At 40.4% G+C, this 23,852-nt stretch overlaps 1 protein-coding gene across 1 annotated transcript in view; it reads right to left on the bottom strand.

The window, feature by feature from the left end:
• Positions 1-22,667, bottom strand: part of LOC126260514 (paired box protein Pax-1-like) — a 358,843-nt gene extending 336,176 nt beyond the window's left edge. The window contains exon 1 of the mRNA XM_049957847.1: positions 22,490-22,667. Within this exon, the coding sequence (XP_049813804.1) occupies positions 22,490-22,499 (10 nt within the window). The 5' untranslated portion in view covers positions 22,500-22,667. The remainder of the gene's footprint in view (positions 1-22,489) is intronic.
• Positions 22,668-23,852: the final 1,185 nt, after the last annotated feature.

The following is a 23,852-nucleotide window of genomic DNA, read 5'->3' on the forward strand; positions in this document are numbered from 1 at the left end:
AAGTGGCCGTGCGGTTAAAGGCGCTGCAGTCTGGAACCGCGCGACCGCTACGGTCGCAGGTTCGAATCCTGCCTCGGGCATGGATGTTTGTGATGTCCCTAGGTTAGTTAGGTTTAACTAGTTCTAAGTTCTAGGGGACTAATAACCTCAGCAGTTGAGTCCTATAGTGCTCAGAGCCATTTGTTTATTGTGGTGACGACTGTGTAGCGCTCCCAGGTTTTTCAAATGGTTCAAATGGCTCTGAGCACTATGGGACTTAACTTCTGAGGTCATCAGTCCCCTAGAACTTAGAACTACTTAAACCTAACTAACCTAAGGACACCACAAACATCCATGATCGAGGCAGAATTCGAACCTGCGACCGTAGCGGTCGCGCGGTTCCAGACTGTAGCGCCTAGAACCGCTCGGCCACTTCTGCCGGCTCCCAGGTTTTTATTCCGGAACATGATCGTTACTAATGCAGAATAGTTTCAGTATATTACATCAGAACAGGCACGAGCAAAGAAAAATTAGAGGATGTACAAGACTTATATCGATCTGAGTAATATAAATTCTTCAGAAATACTTTATTGAAAAATTAATTTATGGCTCGGGAATGAAAATAAGGTAAAGACTTCTAAATTTCAGACTAATTTGACAGACAGTAAACCCATCGTCTTATTTTTTAAATTTTGTTCAAAACCTTAATCACGGCATGCAGTACCCGGTCATTACTAGTCAAAATCGTTATGATGTCGTGTCATTGCACGTGAAATATTACATTATTGTGTGATGTAAGTCATACGCTTGCAAACCCACCAAACGGAGCCAATGATTCGGAAAATATCGAATAGATGTTCCAGCGTCAAAAATACGAGACTCTGAACACTCCATTTTAACATCGCCTAATAGGCTACATATCGCCTACAAGTAGGGCCTGTATATCTCTGCATTCTCCCTTTTCGTACAGATTAGAGACACGCGCCTTGATATAAGTCCGATAATTTATTTCACTGAATAACTGCAAGATACTGTTGCCGCAGAACACTTGTCGAAACTGTATTTCCAGGAAGATAGTGTTCGGTGTTCGTTGTTGAAGCCTGCTGGATACAATTGCTGAGATATACGGCAGAGTAGTCGATGAAATGAAACGAGCATCACATACTGGTCAACAGGAAAGTGCCGGCCGCTGTGACCGAGCGGTTCTAGGCGCTTCAGTCCGGAACCGCGCTGCTGCTCTGGTCCCAGGTTCGAATCCTGCCTCGGACATGGATGTGTGTGATGTCCTTACATTAGTTAGGTTTAAGTAGTTCTAGGTGTAGGGGACTGATGACCTCAGATGTTAAGTCCCATTGTGATTAGAGCCATTTGAACCATTTGAACAGGAAAAACGTTTTAATGAACCAAGTGTTCAGAATAAATGTGCAGGAACTACACCAATTGGCTCTAGGAGAGACTCTGAATCTGTCGGAGATGTATCCAAACGATTAACATTTTACTACGCACCCGGGCTATTGTTTACCGGAGAAAAAGTTCAAAAATGTAGCAGTTCAAAACACAATTTTCAGGAGCTCTGTCCAGCACAACGAAGTTCTAAGAGTATATGAGAGGTATAGTAAATATACGCTCGTAGATCATTTTTAGGTTGCTTCGTGTTCATTTCCGCCAAGTTACTTCTGTTTATAGTTTCTATAGCTTATGTATTTCATGTATATCAACAATCTGAAAATTTACGTATCTCCTTTTTGAAATGGGTCCACTAAGAATAAGAATGCTTCTTTTCCCTCTAGTTGCCATTTCACGATCTGTTTGTGCTGCTATATCCTTGTCGAATCTCCACAGAACACACCAACGATTACTGTGAATAAAAAAAAAAAAAGATACTTGCGGTTCAGAACTGGTCGATACGCAGCTGGCATGGTCCGGGATCCAATATCACTCTCAGTTCGCAGCTTTCTCGTAACATCCTGCAGACTATATTGTTTTGTACGGAGGAGCGGTGCTGCCAGAATAACCAGTCGCCTCTCATAAGTCGCAGTCATTCAAAGCGTAATATGCCTAACTTGCCAGTGCACTTTGGTATAATTAATTTTCACAATACTAGACGGTTTGGATATCCAAACAATGGTCCTGTTGCCTCTGGTAAAGTACACATGATAAATTAAATACGGTACACAGCTACGTGGCTTGTACTAACTGCAAGATAACTACTACCAGTACGCAAAATTTGTTTATGTGAAAAGTTGCATTATCGCGAAATAAAATTCCGAGTTGTTCACAAAGCCGTGTGTAGGTCTACTGAAACTGACGAACTGAACTAAACGGGTAAAAGACTTCACAGAAAGTTTTACCATCAACGAGATACCGTGGGCGCAACGAAACCGCCTGTGAAAATTTAAATACAAGAATAGACAAATTTTAAAAATGAAGTAGTATTGATCAAAAAATGTTGAAATGTGTGTGAAATCATACGGGACTTAACAGCTAAGGTCATCAGTCCCTAAGCTTACACACTACTTAACCTAAATTATCCTAAGGACAAACACACACACCAATGCCCGAGGGAGGACTCGAACCTCCGCCGGGACCAGCCGCACAGTCTATGACTGCAGCACCCCAGACCGCTCGGCTAATCCCGCGCGGCAGTACTGATTACGCCGAAAGCAAGGTTGAAACGCAACAGTGTTCTTGTCCTATGGAGAATAACTATCCGCTGCGATCGCCATCTTTCCGTAATAATAGACCGAGGAGCACTTTCCCCTACTAAGCTACGTTTAATACAATTTAAACGGAGGCAACTAATATGTCACACTAGCACCGTCAAAGGCAGTTATGTTAAAAATTAAATTGTTACAATGATGCCGCTGAGAAGCTAGAGGTTATTCTGACTTTTTTGACTTAAATGCTTAGTCAGTGTATACATCAACTTAAATAACGTAGTCTGAAAACACTGGGTAAGAATAAATATGTGTCTTCTACTTTCTCAGTTAACAGCCTCAGGCGCAGCTCGTAAAATAGTTCTCTAGCATCATGGGTAACTCAGCGTGGGATGTTCGTGCGAGATTGTAGCAAATAATAATCTTAATGGGAGCTTCCTGGGAGATTCTTAAAATACGTGTGGAATCATAACATCTACAAAGCAAATACTTTTCAAAGCTGCAACTGAGAATTTAAAATATTCTATGTCTGACTTCAATATGGATTTGATCCACCCTAGTCTGGCATTTATTTTCCATTTCATCTCGACAAATACTAATGTCCTTGGAAACTGAACGTAATCATCACAGACAAGGCCCCAGACAATATGAAACGCGGAGTTCTGTCCAGACTAACGCAAGTGAGCTCGCACTGAGGTCCACGCCAAGTGCGAAATCGGCGAGGCTGAGATGTGCGATTATACGACTACTAGTGCCACGGGCCCAATCTGTCCTATCGTCCGAAGCCAAGAAATTTCTGTTATAATGTGCACTCCGTCTCAGAAGAGTTCCCTCGACAAGTCCAGGTCCAGGCAGTATCGATATCGGTGAACTAACACGTTGGCGGAGTAAGGCTTCTACACTGATAGGACGTTTTGCTCCCTGGTGACTTCGTCAGTGATATATCCTTGCTGAGACTCCTTTGCTTGTATCTGACGTTGGTAGAAATGGGGACAGTACAAATAATTTCTTATTCGACCGACTCAGGCAGGTGAAATACAAAACTCGCCAGCTTCAAAAAGCTTTTACCACTCATTATAGATTATCTCGTGGTAGAAAAATTTTGCACGCAATACTGTTTTCCGTATGACGAAAACTGAACGCCGAAAATCAGTTGTCACTGGCGAGTTAACATTTTAAGGGGAGATTTGATTTTGTCACCCGGGTCAAATATGTTTTTCGATCTTCAGTTGTTTTACACGAATGGTGTCTGGAAATCAGCTGTGCTGGTTTCATATTTAGTCAGTATGACGGCTGTTTCTCCTCAATCAAATATAGGAGATGAAGAACTTTTTGCTGCACCTAATATTTTTTCTTCTCCTCCACTTTACAAAAAGTCACTTCATCCAGATTAGCCGATATTTTGAAAAGTTAAGTTGATACTTAAGAACCCTAACATGTTCCAAACGCGGTAGAGCTTTTACATGAGAGTAAATAGCCATTGTGGCAGAGGAAATGCGGCACCTGGAACCACACTTACAGAAACACCCAACTAGCAGCGGAATTGGAAAACAGAAAACTAATTTTGGAGCCCCTTGTGAACATAATGAAAGTTCCCTTCAAGAACATCTTCTGTTGCTGCTAGAACGCTGTGTGCTAGTGCCTCTATTAGCGTGTTTTAGTTTCTGTATCTTACAGAGGAAGAATTCACATTTACAAAAAAAAAAAAAAAAAATATCTACCTCAGTACCAAGAACGGTCTGTTATACATTTTGATTTCCATACAGTTTCCTCCGTATGTGTTCGCATTAGGTATCTGATTTATCGAATGCCATGTAGTATCATCTCCAAGGGAGTACTGACAGCACGTACGGAAGCTGCTGAGACCTGTTCCTAGACTACCTGCTCCACTTCACGCAATGCCTGAGATGCAATTTGTTCTGCGGGTCAGGCTACCCTCTGCTCGCCCTAGCGTTATGGAACTATACGTCACTTTCGCAGTATTAAGTTTAGAAATGTGCGTCAGAAGCACCCAGTAGGGTAAAGCCGCTCAAGTCGTACACCTTGAGGGAGAATTTCTGTATTCGGTACGGTAGTTTAAATAACACAGTTTGTTTTGCATAAAGTGAATCTTTATTTTTCAGCTATCAACCAGCTTCCACTCATACGCAAAAGTCTTTTCTGAAAAGTACTTTTCAACCTTTTCAAATATGGACCTTCGGTACGATTAAAACGCTTGGTTTCCTAATCCGTAGCGCCTATAGCCTACTCAGGATAAGAAGTCAGCGACGACATAATAAATCCATGGAAGAATAACACAAAACCCCACAATAATAAATCACAAATTATAAACGTAACGTTACTTCCATTGTTACACGCAATGAAATTATATGTAGAAAACAAAATATATATTCTTAGCAAATTCAAATGCTTAAATTGGTATATCTAAAATCGGTTGATTTGAACACAGATATCAGAGGAATTATTAGTAATTTTACTTTCCATACCAGCGCACAGGTCATGTAATCGAACTTTACATTGCGTACACTGAATCATATCTTCTTTTCGATCTTCAATTACATAGCTGACATAGCCAAGTCACTACGTTCTTTTTCTTTTATCCTTGTTAAGTTTTTCATCTAACTGTCTCTTTTTATAGGTCTCTGCACGGGTTTTTCTTTTTATTTGCTTTTTCTTTGGCTTCTATTTCATTTCTGTACGACCTTGATGTTAATTCGGTTGTTCGTTTGGGCTGTTTCGTTTTTTCTTGATAACTCTTGTTACACACGGGATAGCAGATAAGGTATTCAAATTAGACTTGATTTATTGACCGTTAATTTTGGCGATTGTTGCAATATTGTTTTCGGGTCCACATTCTTGAGACATTGTAGAAGGTCCAGGCTGATTACTGAATGGTGTTTCAACGTTAAACGGTCTTCCAGCTTTTCTCGTTGTTGCTTCAGGTTCCATCAACCGTTTTTTGGTCAGACTAATCAACAATATGTACAGTAGTAGCTACAAAGTCCTCTTCTTTCGCCGGCCGGAGTGGTCGAGCGGTTCTAGGCGCTACAGACTGGAACCGCGCGACCGATACGGTCGCAGGTTCGAATCCTGCCTCGGGCATGGATGTGTGTGATTTCCTTAGGTTAGTTAGGTTTAAGTAGTTCTAAGTTCTAGGGGACTGATGACCTCAGAAGTTAAGTCCCATAGTGCTCAGAGCCATTTGAACCTCTTCTTTCACGATATTTCTATCACATGGCCACAATCATGTTGTCTTAAAATCGTTTAATGGTGTGTCCATACAAATTGATCTCGGATACGTGTTACCCAGGAGTTCTGCAACGTTAGCTTGTTTTGTGACCTGCCAGGATTTGGATGTAGCCACAAAGATGACGCTTCATTATTACTTTTTTGTTTTAGTGTTTTAAAGAGCTATCTGTCCAATAGCGGCAGACGGTGAGTCGTGTGAACAGGAAATGATGATTGTACCATAATCACGAGCCAGTTGAAGTCCTTCTAAATTTCTGGTGTGTGTTTTGTCCATCCAGTAAAAGCAAAATTTGTTTCTGGTCCCTTTTTTCTGCTTTTGTGTGTTTTATGAAATGTTCCAGCCATTGAACAAACAATTCTGACGTTATCCATCCATTTGCCGAGCGTCCATATGTTGTGTTTAGTGAATTTCCCCTTTGTACGGCGTCATTCATTGTCCTGTGCTTAAATATTAACAACGGTGGTATGAATTCGCCTGGCGCATGCATTACACGTACAGATTTAATTGTTAGACCCCCTTCTCCACTTACGATTGCACGCACTTGCTGTTTGCCTTTTTGGACAATTACTTTAGACGATTTGTGAACTGTGGTAATGCAGTTTCAATCGCGTAATATATTTTGTCAGCAGTAAACTTATGTTCCTCTAGTATTTCCTTATATTTCTCCAAAAAACTCATTAACACTTTTCATTAAACCCCTTCATTCGTAGCATCAACACATTTCTTCAGGAACTCGCAAGGACAAAGTGGGATGATCTTTCATAAACCTTTAATACCATTTTTTACCAGCTACCTTTTTTTCTTTATTGAAGCGATGCAGTAGACAATATTTCTCAGCAAGTTGGTTGGCAATTTTCCCTTAGGGGTATAGGAAGCAAAAATTTAAAATTTAAAAAGAATCGATATTTCAAAAATACGACTATTTTGTAGCGCACATCTTCCTGAATAGTTTGATGTATAAAACATATATATTTGAGAGATTATAATTCACGTTATTTGGTCTTAACTGTACCAAGATGTAGCGTCACACCCTTTTGCACAGCATTCTTCTGTCATTCATAAGTGTGTTTCGCTTTGCAGCATTCGAATGTTTATATTTGCGCCAGAGATTGTCATACGTGAAACAAAGGACTACTGATATCGAAGAAATGTCTTCGTGGAGGTACCCAAAGTCCAAATAAAAGTTTTTACCAATGTGTATGGGAAAGATCGCCAAAAACCATTTTTGTGGGAAGAAATGCACTTGTTATTGGTGTTTATGACGCAATTTCATGTTATAATGGTGGTGTGCAATGCAGTAAATATTTTTTAGAGAAAATGTGAATTAAGCCCGGAGTGAACTGCAGAAAAGCTTTGTATGCAATGGACAGAGAGCGTGTAGTGAAAGCAGATAAATCATTTTTGGAGGTGATAAAATCAAGAAGAGTGCATCATAGGAATCTGAAAAGGAAGAAAACTGATTTAGAAACTGAAAAAGAATCTGCTAATGGTGCTGGACAGCTCTAAAAGAATTCCATTTTCCACGAAACACAAATTTCTGTACTTAGGTACATGTAACATCCAAAATAAATGTCCTATTACTTTCAAACTTGGTATCCTTATCAAACACGAACTCCTTAATGCAAGACTCTAGAATCCATATCTATTAAAAACTGAGGTAAAAATTGAGATAATTAACTTTAAAATTCAATTTTTTTCTAAACATGAAGTTTAAAATGTAACGGCTCATTGATTTTTTTCATAAATTAAATAAATTCTATGGTTTCATGCACCTGTAAGTATGGTTTGTATGCTGTGCAAAATTCATCGAAGAATCTCTCTTACTTATGAAGAAAAGTGTACCTATAACAACAAATGCAGTCAATAGTAAGTGAAAAAATTATGAAATTTCACATGTAAAAAAATATTTATTTTGTTATGTTTTTGAACTTCCACTGCTATGATTGTGAATCCTGAAACCTTCCTGGACATGCTGACAAAGTTTTGTGAATTTATTTGTAAAAGTATAGACAGTGGAAATTAAAATGTCCTGTGGTGCCTCTCCTGCTCCTAGTCGGCACGTTTGACTCCTACTCCCCTTAATTCAGTAATAGTTACCCCAAAAAAACTAGTTTCTCAATTAACTATAAATGTTCTGCTAATGCATCTTCCATCTCTACTGTCATATAATCAGGGTCTTCCAAAATTTTTGTTTTATTTAAACCCCTCCAATGGCAACATACTGTCTAGCTTTTGGTATATTATACCTTCTACATGATTCATTAAATCCAGTTTAACCATTCTGACAGGTCAGCAAAGCTTCGTCCTTACCCTCCTACTTCCACTTAATGTGAAACCAAAAATTTTTATTTGGTGTGTAATAACCATCAACGTCTAGGCCGTACCGGTACGATTGATGAATATTCCATAGGTACCATTTAGACAGTGATTCCGCTGCTGTTCCAAACCAGAATTAAAGCCACAACCTCAAAGTTTTCTTTCGTTTTTATTACTCTTAGATGATTGGGGGAGAACCATGAAAACTGACATGATACAAAACAATTACTTTATATCATACTCTCCTATGAAATCGCTTACAAATGAGCAGGAGAATGTAACAAAAACAGTCAAACAAACTTACTTGTTAATTACTTTTCTGCCGCAACACCCAGTGGTGCGATCACCTGTTTTTGCTTACTCGCGAGACTATTTAGTTCAGTTTTACACCACTTGATGTCGCATTTTATAAACGTGGAGTACGACTTAGGCTATGGTACGACTAACGCAACTTTACCCTGCTAAGGCGCAAGCTAGACAGATTACTGTTTGTATGTTGTTCTCCACATTCATCTATTGCAAAATAACAGCGGATGTATTAGATACTCTTACACAGACACAAAAGCTTTTTCCCTTCATCAAACGCTTTAAACAAATATGTCGTGTTATAAAATTAATCTTTTGTAGGGTCATACAGGCCAACATGTTTTCTTACTCCTTCTCCAAAGCGGTCGTTAAATCAGTTTATTTAAGTTGTCTGGAAGTAATAGGTATGATAAACTATCATCTAATGTATTAGATTAGTATAAAGGTGATGTAAGAAAGAAAAAATTCTACAGTTAGTCGCATACAAAGCCAGATGAGTTCCAGTAAATTAACGTTGTAGGTAAGCAAAGACCTATACTCAAGTTGCGTCCCAACAAAGAATAATACTCAGTAATAATTAACTTATTCTTGTGAAATATATCACATTTCTTATACCTTTTTCGTCTGTAGTAGGTCTCATGACCACGTCAAAGGACTGTTAACAAAAGTCAGCATAATTTCCAGAATGGAGGCTAAAACTAAAGGTTACACAGAATATTGAGTAAACAGAAAAATAATCGTCAAGTATCTGTCAGCTTGAAAAATAGCAAGATCTCACATAAGAGATAATCAACGTCATTTCATTGCTCTAGTTCTTCTTTTCTAAGTAATGAGTTACTACTGAAAGCAGTTTATTTGCAGCCCAGTAACTTCAGCATTTGTATGAAGAGAAGTTAAACTAAGAGGAACTTAGATTTAAGTGTCAAGTATTTCGTTCTGAATTTGGAATCAATATTCATTAGAGAACGACTTGGGAGGAATCACATTAGATTGATTTCATATCCTATTTAGCTGACAAAGGGCTTCTTTCTTCTAAAGACGGCACACAATAAAGTAATTCCTAAGAGAGTTAAAATTTTCTCAGAATAACCAGGTATTAGGCTACGATAATGATTATGTACAGAACCGAAATTAAAGTACAAGAAGAATCTGAATTCTTCCATTATTGTAGGCCTGAAAACTCCTATTAACGCATTAATTTTCAGATTCTGTCGCTTATTATAGATTTCGAATGTGATCTGTCAATTGCCCAGCTTAAGTGAATAATGGTTGCAGTTAATCTGTTTTGCTGATTCAGGTGACTTTGGAAATGGAGTCTCTACGAAAGTAAATCATATTCCTGTCGTTTTGAGGTAATAGATACTTCACAATTTGCAAAATATTGGGAAACAATTAGTGTGAGAACTACATTCCTTCGCTCATGACACTTAAAACCATATTTTCATTGGCCGAGCTTTCAAAGAGCTTCTTGCGCCATAATATTTTGAAGCAAATACGAGACACAAGATGATTCAAATTAAAGCGAACTGAAGCGCTGATTTAAATGCAAAAACGCAAGTATTTACACTGATAGCCAAAGGAAATAGTTCCACGTGCATATGGAAAAATATATCGAGTTATCAGACATATGCATAAACATGAATAGAGTTGGTTATCTTTCAATTTACTCGTCATTATAAGTTAGTAAACAGTTTCAGGCAGACCTACATCTCGAATATAGCTTTAACCGAGCGTCGTTTTTACGTATCTTCAGCAGCATCCTCGGCTAAACAGTAAAAACGAGAAGAATTTACTGCCGTTGTTGGCTGAGACAAACCGTTACAAGCTCGCTGACACATTACGCGCCGTTAGTCCCTCCGAAACCGTCACAGTCGACGCCAATGTCGTAAGAATTTAATGACGATTCTCTGCTGCTGTCGCTGTAGTTTCTTCTAAAAATTTCAACGTAAAATTCCAACAGCGATATTAATTAGTAGGAAAACTGGAAAATGTGCCTGTTATAGATCAATGAAGCGGAATACTTTCGGCATCGAGCAGAAAGCTTTGAGGACAGCAAATTGTTTAATTTCGGTTCTGATACGTCGATGGTTAGCCTGTTAATTGAACGAATAAATTGTTATAATTTAATTTTGTTTCGTATATTGTAAAAATATATCCAACCGGTTGTTACTCCATCATCAAATGGTATATCGAACATCGAGGCCATTATTAAAAGAAAAATTTCAGTTCTGAGACAGAAATGACTTATTCCTGACAAGTATATTACTCCCGCCCAGTTAACAGCAGAATAATAAGGCCACTGCAGGGTAATTAATGTTCACTCCCTCGGCATCGCCGTGCGTTAGTTGTATCCTACATTGCACACCATGTCTAGCTGGTAAGGGGTGTGATTATAAGCGTGTTATTTTGCAATAGTCAGATCATTTCCTTTTACTGGTGGAACATTAAATTTTATATCGCACAAACATATTTATAATATGAACAGTAATTTCTGCCTCTCCAAATAACTAATTTATTCATCGACTTATATAATATTTTTGCTTTTATGTAGGTTATTTATCAACATTAATAAAATGTGGCCTGTAAAAATTATGAAGTAACACGAATTTGGCAGAACACAATGTAATGAATTGTGGAGAACCAATGTGGAGAGTATATTACAGTCCACTAACAACCACTTTCAGTCTCAGTCCTGTACTTCGTATAGCTAAATAGTATGAAAATGATACTGTTCAAAGTAAGTTCTCGACAGCGTAAGTAAAAATGGCGAAGCAGCCTCTGGAAAGAACACCTATCCGAATGTTAGCGCAGTAGCACTCTTCTAATTATTTAATCTTCGCCATGTTTATTTTCTTACAAACTACTGTTAAAATAATAAAAACTGTATTTGCATAACACCATCGACCACTTCAAGTTGCCTATGATAGAATCCAATAGTACTCTGTAGCAAAATAATGTTTTTTACTGGTTAAAATATTCCGGGAAGTGTTTGTTTTGATATTAGAAGTCAGTATTTCAGTAAGTATATTTCATTATAACTGTCCAGACACTGTAACAGCCAGATATCGAATATTTCTGTTCTTTTAGTCTTTTTTCGTTAAAATTGTGTGGTGCTGACCTGAACACGAAATCCCACTGCCCTTAGCCTGGCCCCGAGCATTTCCCGTGTGGACGATTGCCTGTGAGGAATCGCAACTCCCATTCGTTTTTTTTTTTTAATACGCTACACGCAAGTCTTGCAATGCCACGAGAGACCCGTAACGTAACTGCTCTTAATAATCCGCAATTCCTTTCGTTTTTGAGAAATAACATATAGGTAGAACTAGAAATTCGCCAGCGTCAATGATATTTTTTGAGTAATATGATATAAGGAAACTGATGGCTAGTAAGTAACATGGTAACTCTATTTCATTTGATTTCTTGGCCAAATTTTTTGTATCTATATTGTACTGAAAATATTTCTAGAATAATGCAAATGTCGACGACGTGCGCTGTGTCTCTTGTCTGGAAACAAATTTGCCCCACTCACTCTGCTGCCTGGTCGGGGGAGGCCCAGACAGCAGGGAGCACACAGAAGCTATGTAGAAGCAGGGAAAATACGTTGTCAGATACAAGTTGAGGGCTCCAGTAGAACTTTACACCTTGAGTCCAAAAAGTTCCGAGATTTGGTTAGTGAAAGATACGAAAACGTTAAGATGCTGGTTTTAATGCTTCAGGTGTACTACAAGCCTCCCAGTCCCCTCCACTCACCCCACCTGACTAAAACGCACAGAACGTTCATGTAATTATCTAAAGCTATAATAAAAGTCCCTCATTGGTACGTTGAACAACACTTGAGTCACATTATCTTAAATGTCGGTTATACCGTTAAAGCGTTGACACTGCGTATGAAATTGTGCACTTTGTCGTTTTGTGGTAGGTTCATATTGATTACAAGAAGCCTCATCACGCGTGATGATTTTTTCCAGAAAAGAATTGTCCGCGTTCACGACTTCAATTAAGTCGCGGCAGGCGTACTCGCGCCGTTGTTTCGTTTGGGAGTCATGGTGTACGGGACAAACTTTGCACACACTTTTCTCTTTTTGAAAATATTCTGGATAATGTCTTGAACACAACGTTAACACACCAGGGCCTCACGTCTAGTATTTAAAGTGCCGGCTCACAACTATCTGTTATTTACAGCAGTTAGTTCAAACTGCCACCACAGTTATTGCTCCGACGTCATTTATACACCAGAAATAAAATCAGTCTCGCAACTTCTTTGACGGACGGTGTACGAACAATATCCTTTGCTGTAATCGGGAATTTATATGTTAGGCACTTTTTATGGACAGTTCACTAGAGCGAGATTAGCGGAAATGGTTTTATATGTAAAGTGAGCGTTCGGAAACTGAAGTTTGGAACTACTGAAATTAAACCAATTCGTTCAGGCCACAACTAAGAGTACATGACGCAGTGTTGTCCAAGCTTTACAAACACCACGGAGCTCTTCGAGGAGATTCGGGTTCATGAGTCTCCTCTAATTGAAGGTGTGTGAACCTTGTCATTCGTTCTGAACATAACAGAGAAGTTCGTACGTAATATTTTTTTTCAGAAATCATCGAAATATGCACGGATAATATGTAAACCGGATAATGTACAGCGTGAGATTGGCAGGCTTTGCGGACTAAGAAGATACTCCCGAAAGGTGTCCGAGCGTTTGTCGCTGGTGTTCGGGTTCACCATATAGTAGGCATTCTTAAATTTATCCGTATTACATGAAAATGTCTAGGAGCTGCAACTGTATCATAAATTTATGAAATAATTTCTAACGCTTCAGTCAGTTTTCAGCGAAGTCTATTAGCTCGACGGATTTTGCCAGCGAGCTAGCATCATGAGGTGCATTACAGTTACATGTACATTGCATTAATGTAGAGTGTGATGAGTACTAATTGCTGCGTGTGCCAGTAGGCCTATGTACTAAAATTTAAGCGTATTTTCTGGAAATTTATTGTTTGGCACACAGAGCGCAGTACTAACATCTGAATGTGAAAGCGTTAAGTGATGTTTACGTTTATTACAGTGCTCTGTGTGCCAGGCAAACAAAGTTCCAGAAAATAGTTAAGTTTCGGTACATACTGGCATATCCAGCAAACTGTCCTCATCATACTTCAGATTAACGCAACGTACATGTAACGGCAATGCACCTGATGATGCCAGCATGCTGCCGAAACGCGAGCGTGGTACTAAATATTAGCAAAAAGTGACTGAAGCAGTTTGAATTATTTCATCAGTTCACCGTGTCGTTTGCATAATGATGAAATTACGCATGTTACGGCAGGAAAACGCCTCTTGTATCGAAGTGGGAGCGCCAGCTATTTTCGTCTCGGTCCTTGGCAAACGGTGAGTGAACACTCGTGGACAGGCTCTTGGGCTGCACTCTGCCGCCCCCGCACCTGCAGGCGGTCCCTGGGGCTGACCACGGCATGTCGCGGAGCAGCACGTGTAGGCCACCGGCCTGTGCCCACGCACGGCAACACGCTCGCTCAGGGCTTTGCACCTCGTCGCTGTTACAGTGGCACCTGCAAGAGTTTGGTGACCACCTATTTACTCGTCTGAAATTCTTCTTAGTCCTTGGGACAGTAAGGCTATACGAGCAGGAACACGGGACGGAAACAGCGAGGACTCTGCAGTAGTTCCCTCAACAACTGGTAGAACGACGGCAGGTGCGTCTGCAGGAACTTATACAGGGAGGGGAGGGGGGGCGCGTTCTAAAATTGCCCTTTTCTATGTAACTGAGTAAGTAGTTTGAGAACATCTAATGTCCCGAGAACTATATTTTACAGGAAATACACAAAACTTACCGTATTTTATTAGGCCTACAAATATGCTTCCGCCGCTGTTTCTCGAAGTTCGAGGCTTTATTGTGAAAAACTTACAAAAAATTGACGATTCAAATTGCTGGCCATCGCCGGCCACTACTTTCTCCCATCTTTCGGATAGCGTATGAACCCGGGGGCGGAAGAACTGGGCGTTTTTTTTGAGCAGATCCATGAATCGATCTAGTTTCGCACTTGTTCATACTATCAGAAGTGCTGGTCCACCAGGCCGTGTGCCATTGATCAAAAAGGTGGCGTCAGAGGGAGAAATTTCTGGTGTGTAGGACTTCCAGTTTCAACGTTCCCAACTATGTTTTGATTTGTTTTGCGACATGGTATCAAGCATTGTCACGCTGCAAAAACACTTTTTCATGTCTATCGCTGTATTGTGGCCGTTTGTCTTTCAGCGCTGAGGTCAAATGCGTCAACTGCTTTCGATAACGATCTCCTGTGAATGTTTCCGTCGGTTTCAGTAGCTTCGAAATCCTTCTCTGTTTCCACCACCACGCCGGTCACCGTTACTGAAGCGTTGAAACCACTCTCTGCACTTTCTTTCGGTAATAGGTGCCCCACATAAGCATCACCCTGCATTTTACGAGCTTTAGCTGTAAATTTCTTCGTGTTAAAGCAGAAAATTAAAACTTCCCGCAAATGACGAGAACTGGGCTCTTAAGTTGACGTTCAATAGAGAATAATTATAAGACGCAAGCACAAATCGACTAATATTTTGATCGCGTCGTGTTTACAAATGCCTAAGCTTCTTGTATGACGCTTACGACCTATCAACTTGTAATGGTACTTGAATTACGTAACCATTGCGGCACCTCACCTCAACCATACCAGCAATATTCTACTGTGTTTCTGCAAAGTAATTAACATATTTCTGTGACAACATTCAGATTTGATTTCATTAATGTAGAGGTACTTTGATACATCTATATGTTTATATTGCAATGATATTATTCTTATGTGTATTCTTTCTTTTGTAACTATGATCTTTGTCGAACTTGTAACTCGGATTTTTGGGCGCGTAAGCGGTTATTAGAGAGTCAAGTCTTGGACGTCATGTTGGAAAAACGCAAATTGTAGTCAGTTTATAAAATGTCAACTTTAACAGTGAGGAAGACATTTTCAAGTGATAGTGCAACAAAAGTAATAAAAAAGAAGTGTAACTTAAATTCGGAGTGCTGATTACTTTTTTACATCACCATTGTCTTAACTTGCAAAAGTTTAACCTTCAAGAATGGTTTGTGAAACACATGTATAAAACTTTTGAATATCACAGAATAACACCTTGGCCTCTTTGCATCCGAGCTTGGAATCATCACTACCTAGATTTTTCGACGATTGAGCCATGAGTTCACAACGAGACCAGCGTGGGAAACACGAAAAGATGAGTGCCTAGTTTATCCATTATTTCATGAAATGACTTTATTAACTGTGCTCTAATGACACCTGCCACATAATATAACTTTGTTGTTGCCCGAAAATGCAACACTACAAATGATAACTAATTTTTTGACCTTTGTTGTGGTAGGGTTGTTAGAAACTGCACCACCACTTGCCACTTTGAGATCTAATGCAAATCGGTGGAATCAAAATTGTAGACTGAATACCTTAAGCGATTGATTGTTATTCAGTCACTATTTTTTAGGGAGATTACTTAGATGCATAAAAGGGAAACGCACTAGCATCTGCAAAGTATATCTTCTAATATTAATATACCACCTTATAACTTCAGTATCTGAAATCACATCTTCAAGTGGTGAAATCCCTGATACTCAACGTGCTAGGAAATAAAGTTGATATCCAGAAGAAATATTTTCTTCCTCTATCATTAATGATGGCACTGAAACTTAAAAATCTGAAATACAAAAAACTATCAAAACGACGGAAAAAGCAATGTTTGATATCAAGCGAAAAAAAGTACTTTGGTTGTACGAGGAAGATACAGAAACAAGATTAGGGATTCCATTTCACGTATGTCCTCCAAATTTTCGCATCCGCCTTAATTGCAAGACAGTACAAAAATCGCGGCAATGCCAAGGAAACGGCATAATTCCACGCGAACAGAGTGAGAACTAAGCAAACCGAAATTACATTGCGTTTGCTAAAGCTGTACTATTTCGCGTCACGCGCGGCAATGCTAAATCTCCACTGTAGTAGAATCGCTGTCACTAACTGCTGCAGGGTAATAAACAGGAAATCTGTTCCCCGATTCCAGTAGGAAGTAAGTGCCACTTTTTGTCCTCCCTCCCCCCCCCTTTCCCCCCTTGCGGACGCATGTGACAGGGGTTATCCGCATCATATTTCCCCCAAATGCAAATCACAAGAGCGGCTAACCAGAGTTCTTTGTCCCCTGTTAAACAAACTGCACTCATCTTCCACAGATCATTTCTCAAAGGAACCTGCTATGTTCACTGCCATGTTTATCTACTGAAATTCTACGAACTCCAGAACAATTCTGGGACATCGACCTGAGCTAAAGATTAGCCTTCTACATCGAATATATTTGTAATTAACCAAATGGACAACAAGAAAATTTCTTTTAACAACTGCGGATTTTCCGCAAAAAAAGACAATATTTCTTATGTCATTTGTTCAAAAATGGTTCTAATGGCTCTGAGCACTACGGGACTTAACATCTGAAGTTATCAGTCTCCTAGAACTTAGAACTACTTAAACCTAACTAACTTAAGGACTTCACACACATACATGCCCGAGGCAGGATTCGAACCTGCGACCGTAGCGGTCACGCGGTTCCAGACTGAAGCACATAGAACCACTCGGCCTCAACTACCTGCCTCATTGTTTGTCAAACATTTTTTGAGAAGCTATGTAATTTATTCTGTCATTCCGTAAAATAATTCCTTCCACAAGCGTTATACGCAATAACAAGATCAAAAATGTCGAACGGTTTAACACCAATACGGAAGCTGTGCAGAGCAAGCTGTGTAAGTACCTTACAAAGACAACCATCTGTTAACATATAGCCAACACGAATTCACGAAATACCGTTCTTTATTGCTGTCAACAGAAAATCTCAAGTTAATTCCATGTTTCTAGATTTCCGAAAGGCTTTTGACACTATCTGTCACAAACGGATTCTAATGAAATTGCGGGACTATGGAGTAACCTATCTGGTCAGTTTTGCCACTCTATTCGTAATTTCCTTTGAAAAACGTAACTGACGCAAAGTTATCTAATAAAACAGAAGTGACATCGAGCGTTCCTCATAAAAGTGTTGCAGGCTTTCGGCTGTGCGTAATCTACATTATCGGTTTAGGAGACAATCTGAGCAGTCCTCTTAGGTTGTTTGTGGATGATGGTGTAGTTTATCGTCTACTAAACTCGTCAGAAGATCAGTACAAATTACAAAATGATTAATACAACATATCTGCATTCTGTGAAAGTGGAGATTGATTCTGGATAGTAAAAAGTATGACGTCCTTCACATTAATACTAAAAAATTCCGTTAAATTTCGCTTGCACGATAGGCCATACAAATTTAAGGGTTGTCGATTCAACTAAATACCTAGGGATTACAAGCACAGACAACTTAAATGGTACCATCACAAATAAAATGTCATGGGTAAGGCGAAGCAAAGACTGTGATTTATTGGCAGAACACTTAGGAGATGAAAATGATCTGCTAAAGATACTGCCTCCACTATTCTTGTCCGTCCTCTTCTGGAATGCTGCTGCCCAGTATGGGACCTTTGCTAGATAGAATTGACGGCAGACATCGAAAAGTTCAAAGAGAGCTGTTTGTTTTATATAGCCACTAAACATGGGAGAGAGAGTATCTCCAATATAATAAGCGATTTCAGGTGGCAATCATTAAAAAAAGGCGTTTTCCGTTGCGGTGGGACATTTCGCGAAATTTCAATCTCCGGTTGTCTCCTCAAAATGCAAAAAATTTTGTTTACTCCCACCTATATAGGAAGAGACGATCATAGAGATAAAAGAGACGACCATAGCGATAAAAGAAAAACCGGAGATCACACGAAAAGACTTAGGTGTACATTTTTCCCACGTGTTATTTGAGAGTGGAACGGACATAAAATAGTATGAAAATGATTATATGAATATTCTGTCACGCACTGTGATAATCGCTGAGAAACCATCTTGATGTAGATTCAGTTGCAAATGTAGCTTATGTTAATCTGTACATCTACTGTTTGCTTGCATTAGGAATTTGAACCCTAACCTTGTCCACCAAGGTAACGAATTTGATAATATTGTAGTGACTTGCATATAAGCTGGGGTGTATGAAACAGAGGTTAGTCCTCAGTTAATTAGGAGACTTTGCAGAGGACTAGAAGGTAATAACCATAACTTGTAGTCAACAAGTGTCGCGACTGTTGACGACAGGGGCTGGCTTAAAAGGGACGAATGATTTCAAGAGCAATCATAGAATATTTTATCTTTACTGATGATAATCCGCTGTTTACCATGGTTGAGAGCCGAGCAATTTAATAAATTTGTACTCCATGAAAATGAGGATTTGTGTAAAGCTCTAACAGAACTGGGAAACGCAATATAACAGTTCAAATGAGGAGTAGCGTATAGCAGCGTGTTGTCAACAAAACCAAAGGAAGCGCCTCGCTCTTATGAGAACATGCGTGAGCGTTTCAACGCTATGACGTCGAGTTGCGAAACTGTAAGTCATAATTTAAGGCGCGTGACTGGTCACATTATCCAATCAATTCCTGAAAGATTACGGGTGCGGCCGCTCAACAGAAGAAAAGGATGGCGATGTGACAAGGATGCAAAATTCAGTGTCATCCGAGCTACGTCTATAGTAGAAATCAAACAGTAGTGAAGGCAGAAATACTGACGTAGCATTGCGAGAGGGCACTCGTGTCAACATGTCTGGCAGCATAGCAGATGTATTACGACACTTCGTATTACACTACTGTCGAAACACCAACTGAGTATGTTTCGTTTACTTACCGGGACAGGCACAGGTGAATCGCGTGAAATATAGATCAGAAGAATGTCGACCACGGCTCAGCAGCACGAATAATAGTGTTGTGATTTTGTCGCAATGGACTCGACCTCAGTTTCGAAACTGGATAAAAGCAAACAATTGCTACGTGACGCTCTCCTGCCGGCCAGGAATTTTAAGTTCTTCTTCCTGGCGCACGTGATTGAGAAGTGGCGCTCAGTTCGTATGCTGTTAGTAGCCACGTCTCCGCTCCAGACGTCCATCGTTCGGACTTCGAGTAGCAAAAGAACCGCCTGACGCGAGCAATCGGCGCCCTCTAGTGCTTAATCTCCCCCAATGACAACGGCGCCCCGTTCCCATTCAGTTAACAAAAGGCCTGTGAAGTCAGTACGACTGCTACACATTATCTGCGTAAAATTTAGAGTTGAATGACTGCCTTCACGCAAGAGTTATTAACTGGTAAATGAAGGGCAGGAATTCGGTAAAAATGAGAAATGACAGAGCGTGAGATGGTTAGGTATAACATGTTGCGCATGTGATCCTGATGATAACAGGAGTCTGAATGAAAGACCAAATCCTGCTGTCCCGAGACCATGAAATGATGAAATAATCCACGAGACGTGTGGTACTAGTGTTTAGAGCGGTGGTAGTCAACTTGGTCCCTTGCGCACAGTAACGACGTTCCAGTATTTATGGTGGGCGGTAGGCGGTAAGGGTACTAAAAACGTTTTCATTAGATTCGCATGGAATTTTGACATAATGTATTTGGTAAGTATTTATTATTATTAAATGCTTTAATTTTCTATAATTCTACCTCGAAAATTTTATAGAGTAAAGTTACTTCCCTACTTTATTATAAACCACCGTCACCGTGGAACCGGTGGACTGTTCGAAAATTTTACTACTAACAGAGATACGAAAGTGGGCGGTGGGTGAAAAACGTTGACTATTCCTGGCTGAAAGCATCCATTTTTGGATCGTTTTTGGTTTTCGAGTACTTTGTCATTCAGATATCTGTTCTGCGCAACGTTCTGAATATTGACATAAGGTATTTGTTAAGTATTTATTATTATTAAATGCTTTAATTTTCTATAATTCTACCTCGAAAATTTTATACAGTAAAGGTACTTCCCTACTTTATTATAAACCACCGTCATCGTGGAACCGGTGGACTGTTCGAAAATTTTAGTACTAACAGAGATACGAAAGTTGGAGGTGGGTGAAAAAGCTTGATTACCCCTGGTTTATAGCATCCACTTTTCGATCGTTTTTGGTTTTCGAGTACCTGGTAATTCAGATATCTGTTCTGAGCAATGCTCTGAGCTACCAAACGTTCGGTATCTGTATTTAGCCAGCCGGCATACCACATTAATCTAGTGCGCTGTGTGAGAAGATTGCTTCTTCATTGGCGCATAGACAGAACCATGGTTATTTAATACAATAATATCTAAATGAAGGCAATGGCAAACCACCTCCCTTAGCTGCTTGCCTAGTACGGCGGTGCGTGTCTCCCGCATCGTTCCCCTCCGCTCCGCCACGGAGTATGGGATTCATCATCATCATCAATATCGAAATGCAGTCTCCAGAAAATGTGATGTGACCTCCCAAACACATACTGAATGTCAAAAAATTTAACTAACATGTCATACAGGTAAAAAGTACAGTTACTACATTTAGAACCAAAATATTCAATGCATCTAAATGTGAGAAGCAAAGGCTACCTAACTCTTCATCATTTACAAATAAACATCATAATTGTAGCACGCGACTTTTATTGCTTCTTTCTAAATAATATAACGCTCCGTATAATGACACTTGAGTAAACCTATTGTCAAATCTCAGAATCTGATTTTAAAATGAGTGGCTTCCAGTGAGAAGAAAGTCTGATACAGCAAAAGAGAAATAATTTTTGGATGCTGCTTGCTCCTTTACATTCACTGGAGAAGGGTATTGTTAATTGTTTTCAGTTGCTCTGCACGAAGCAATATTCTCTCTGCAACATACTTTTCGTGTGTTACGTGTAAAGGATGGAACTTAACTAAAAACCCGCGCTTGTCGATCAATATTAATTTGACAGTGAAGACGTCTCTGAAACAAGTGTACCGGCACTATGCCGTAGCGTGTAGATAGATGTATGTGTAAATGAGGTGACTAGATTCGCAGCAATTACCACATGTGGAGAAAAGCTTCAGGTATCCAAATCCGCAACCACGAAGAAACATTGCGTACATTTCAACAGAACTCTACCGTCACAGATATGTAATACAGACATTTGTTGTAACATTCCTATCAGGCTACTAACGGTCAAGCACAAATTTAAAAATTGAAAAATACATGAACGACACTAATGATCTATGTACGAAGATATGTGTATTTCTAGCGCAATGAAATAATTTTGCTTGCTTATGGGAAATATATCTATTAGACAGGGGCATGTATTTTCAGCAATGATGGTCATGCTAACGTGAGAGAGCTACACAATTCTGTTAGGAACTTGAACGACTTTCTGCTACAAGTTGTAACTCTAGCTTGTATAAAGATGAACAGAGCTGGTCCACTTTTTACCACTCATCACTATATTTTAGTAAATAGTTTGAAGCAGAGCTGCCCCTCGAATTCAGCTAAAAAGGCAGACGTTACTGCATATTTTCAAAAGCTCGGCTATACAATAAAAATGAGAAGAATTTTTATATCGTTGTTGTTTGTTGCAGACATAGGGAAAACCATTACACGTCCGCCGACAACCTACGCGCCATTAATTCCTCCAGAGCGGCCCTAGGCGACGTCGGGGTCGTAACAATTAACTGATAACCCACTGTCGTGGATTCCTTTAAAAAGTTTGACGAATACTGTTTGGTAAGAAAACTGGAAAATGTGTGTTCTGGAGATCAGTGAAGCTGAATAGATTCGACAACGAAGAGCATCCAGATCGCGGAAAGCCCGTGATTCGACTTGACTGCTGATACGTCGATTGTTGTCCTGTCAGTGGCTATTTAATTTGAACGGACATGCGCAAAATAAAAAATACATAACTGACACGAATCGCACGAGATTTTTCGACAATGCGATGAATCGCATACGGCCGAGAAATAAGTTTTCCGTCGTACGACATTGGCGGTATTTGAGGAGAGATGGACACTCGAGGCGGTAGGCGGAAGGCAGGGCGGCTCACCCGAGTCCATGGCAAGGAGCGGGGGCGTCGCGGCCCGGTCAGCATCCAGCGGCGGCCGCCGGCCTCTCCACGCTACGCCACGCTCTGCACGCGTCCTTCGTCGCCCCGCCTGCACGCCAGCACGCGCGACTCACTCGACGTTGCGTCGCTTCACGTCGCCTCACGTCGCGTTCCTCACTGTCCGTGGAGCGGTGCGCTACTGCGTGGCCCGCCACTCATCCGCGGCGAGCGGCAGCGGCCCGCCCGCCGGCCAGGCCGCGCCTACAGCTGTCCCGCCAGGCCAATGGCAGCGGGCCAAGCGGCCAGCAGGTCGGCGATTGGCCGGCGTCCGCCTCCAATGGCCGCGGACGAGGCCTGGGAGGCCGTGCCGGCGCGGGCCCGGCATTCGGGGAGTTGATAGCGCGGCGAGCACCTGCGAATCAGCGCTTCGGCGTCCTACTGTGCTCCACCACCCGCCCGTTACGTCGCCGGCGCGTGCCTGCGAAGCAGCAGTACTGCACACTCTTTTTCCAACCGTTGTGCTCACGCCCACTAACGTTATGATTTTACAGCATATGGCAACGGTTAACTGCCGACTGGGATTTCGCGGCTGCGTGAACCATTTTCATTGTCACCCAGTTTTCCTCGTTCCTCTACCATACAGTTAGCTGCTTCTCATCTACGTATATTACAATATTTCATCAGGTGAACTTCCGCAACTGCTGAAAATATTTATAGAATAAAAATCTGCTTCAGTTGCCAGTAATTTTTTTTTCATTGATTCCACAACCGGTTTCGAAACGTTAAGCTTTATCTTCAGGTGCCACCAAATAATGACTAGTCACTTTCGTGCTTGCTATCCATGCCGGGGCTCTGGTTGCTACACTCACATGCATTTGTTTGTCGTGGGTATGATTAGTCATGAGTGACTAGCCCGACCGCGCACACATTAATTGTTCTCATTATTATTTGGTGGCACCTTACAAACCAGTCGTGGAATAAATTTTTAATGAATTACTGGTAACTGAAAAGGATTTCTATTCCGTAAACACCTATGTTAAATGATGGACGAAGTTTTGTGACTGCAGACGTAAACAGTTTCATGCGGTGAAGCTGCATTCCCGAAAATCACTGATTAATTGTTTCCGGGACAACCTGAAGACATTCTAATTACTTCCGAACTGTTTACAAACTGATTTTGCTTCCGCACCTTAGCTTTAGTACTATCCATCATTTCCTGTAGCTGATCGGAGCAACTTATATTTCAATCAAACACTTTACGAGAATGCAGCCCGATGACGTCTTCCACAATCACCGATATTTTGACAGCACCACCCTATCGCACAAATTCAAGGAGAGTGCGCGGGTGAGGAAACTGGAAACC

The sequence above is a fragment of the Schistocerca nitens genome, chromosome 5 (assembly GCF_023898315.1).
Source record: "Schistocerca nitens isolate TAMUIC-IGC-003100 chromosome 5, iqSchNite1.1, whole genome shotgun sequence".
Classification (NCBI taxonomy): domain Eukaryota; kingdom Metazoa; phylum Arthropoda; class Insecta; order Orthoptera; family Acrididae; genus Schistocerca; species Schistocerca nitens.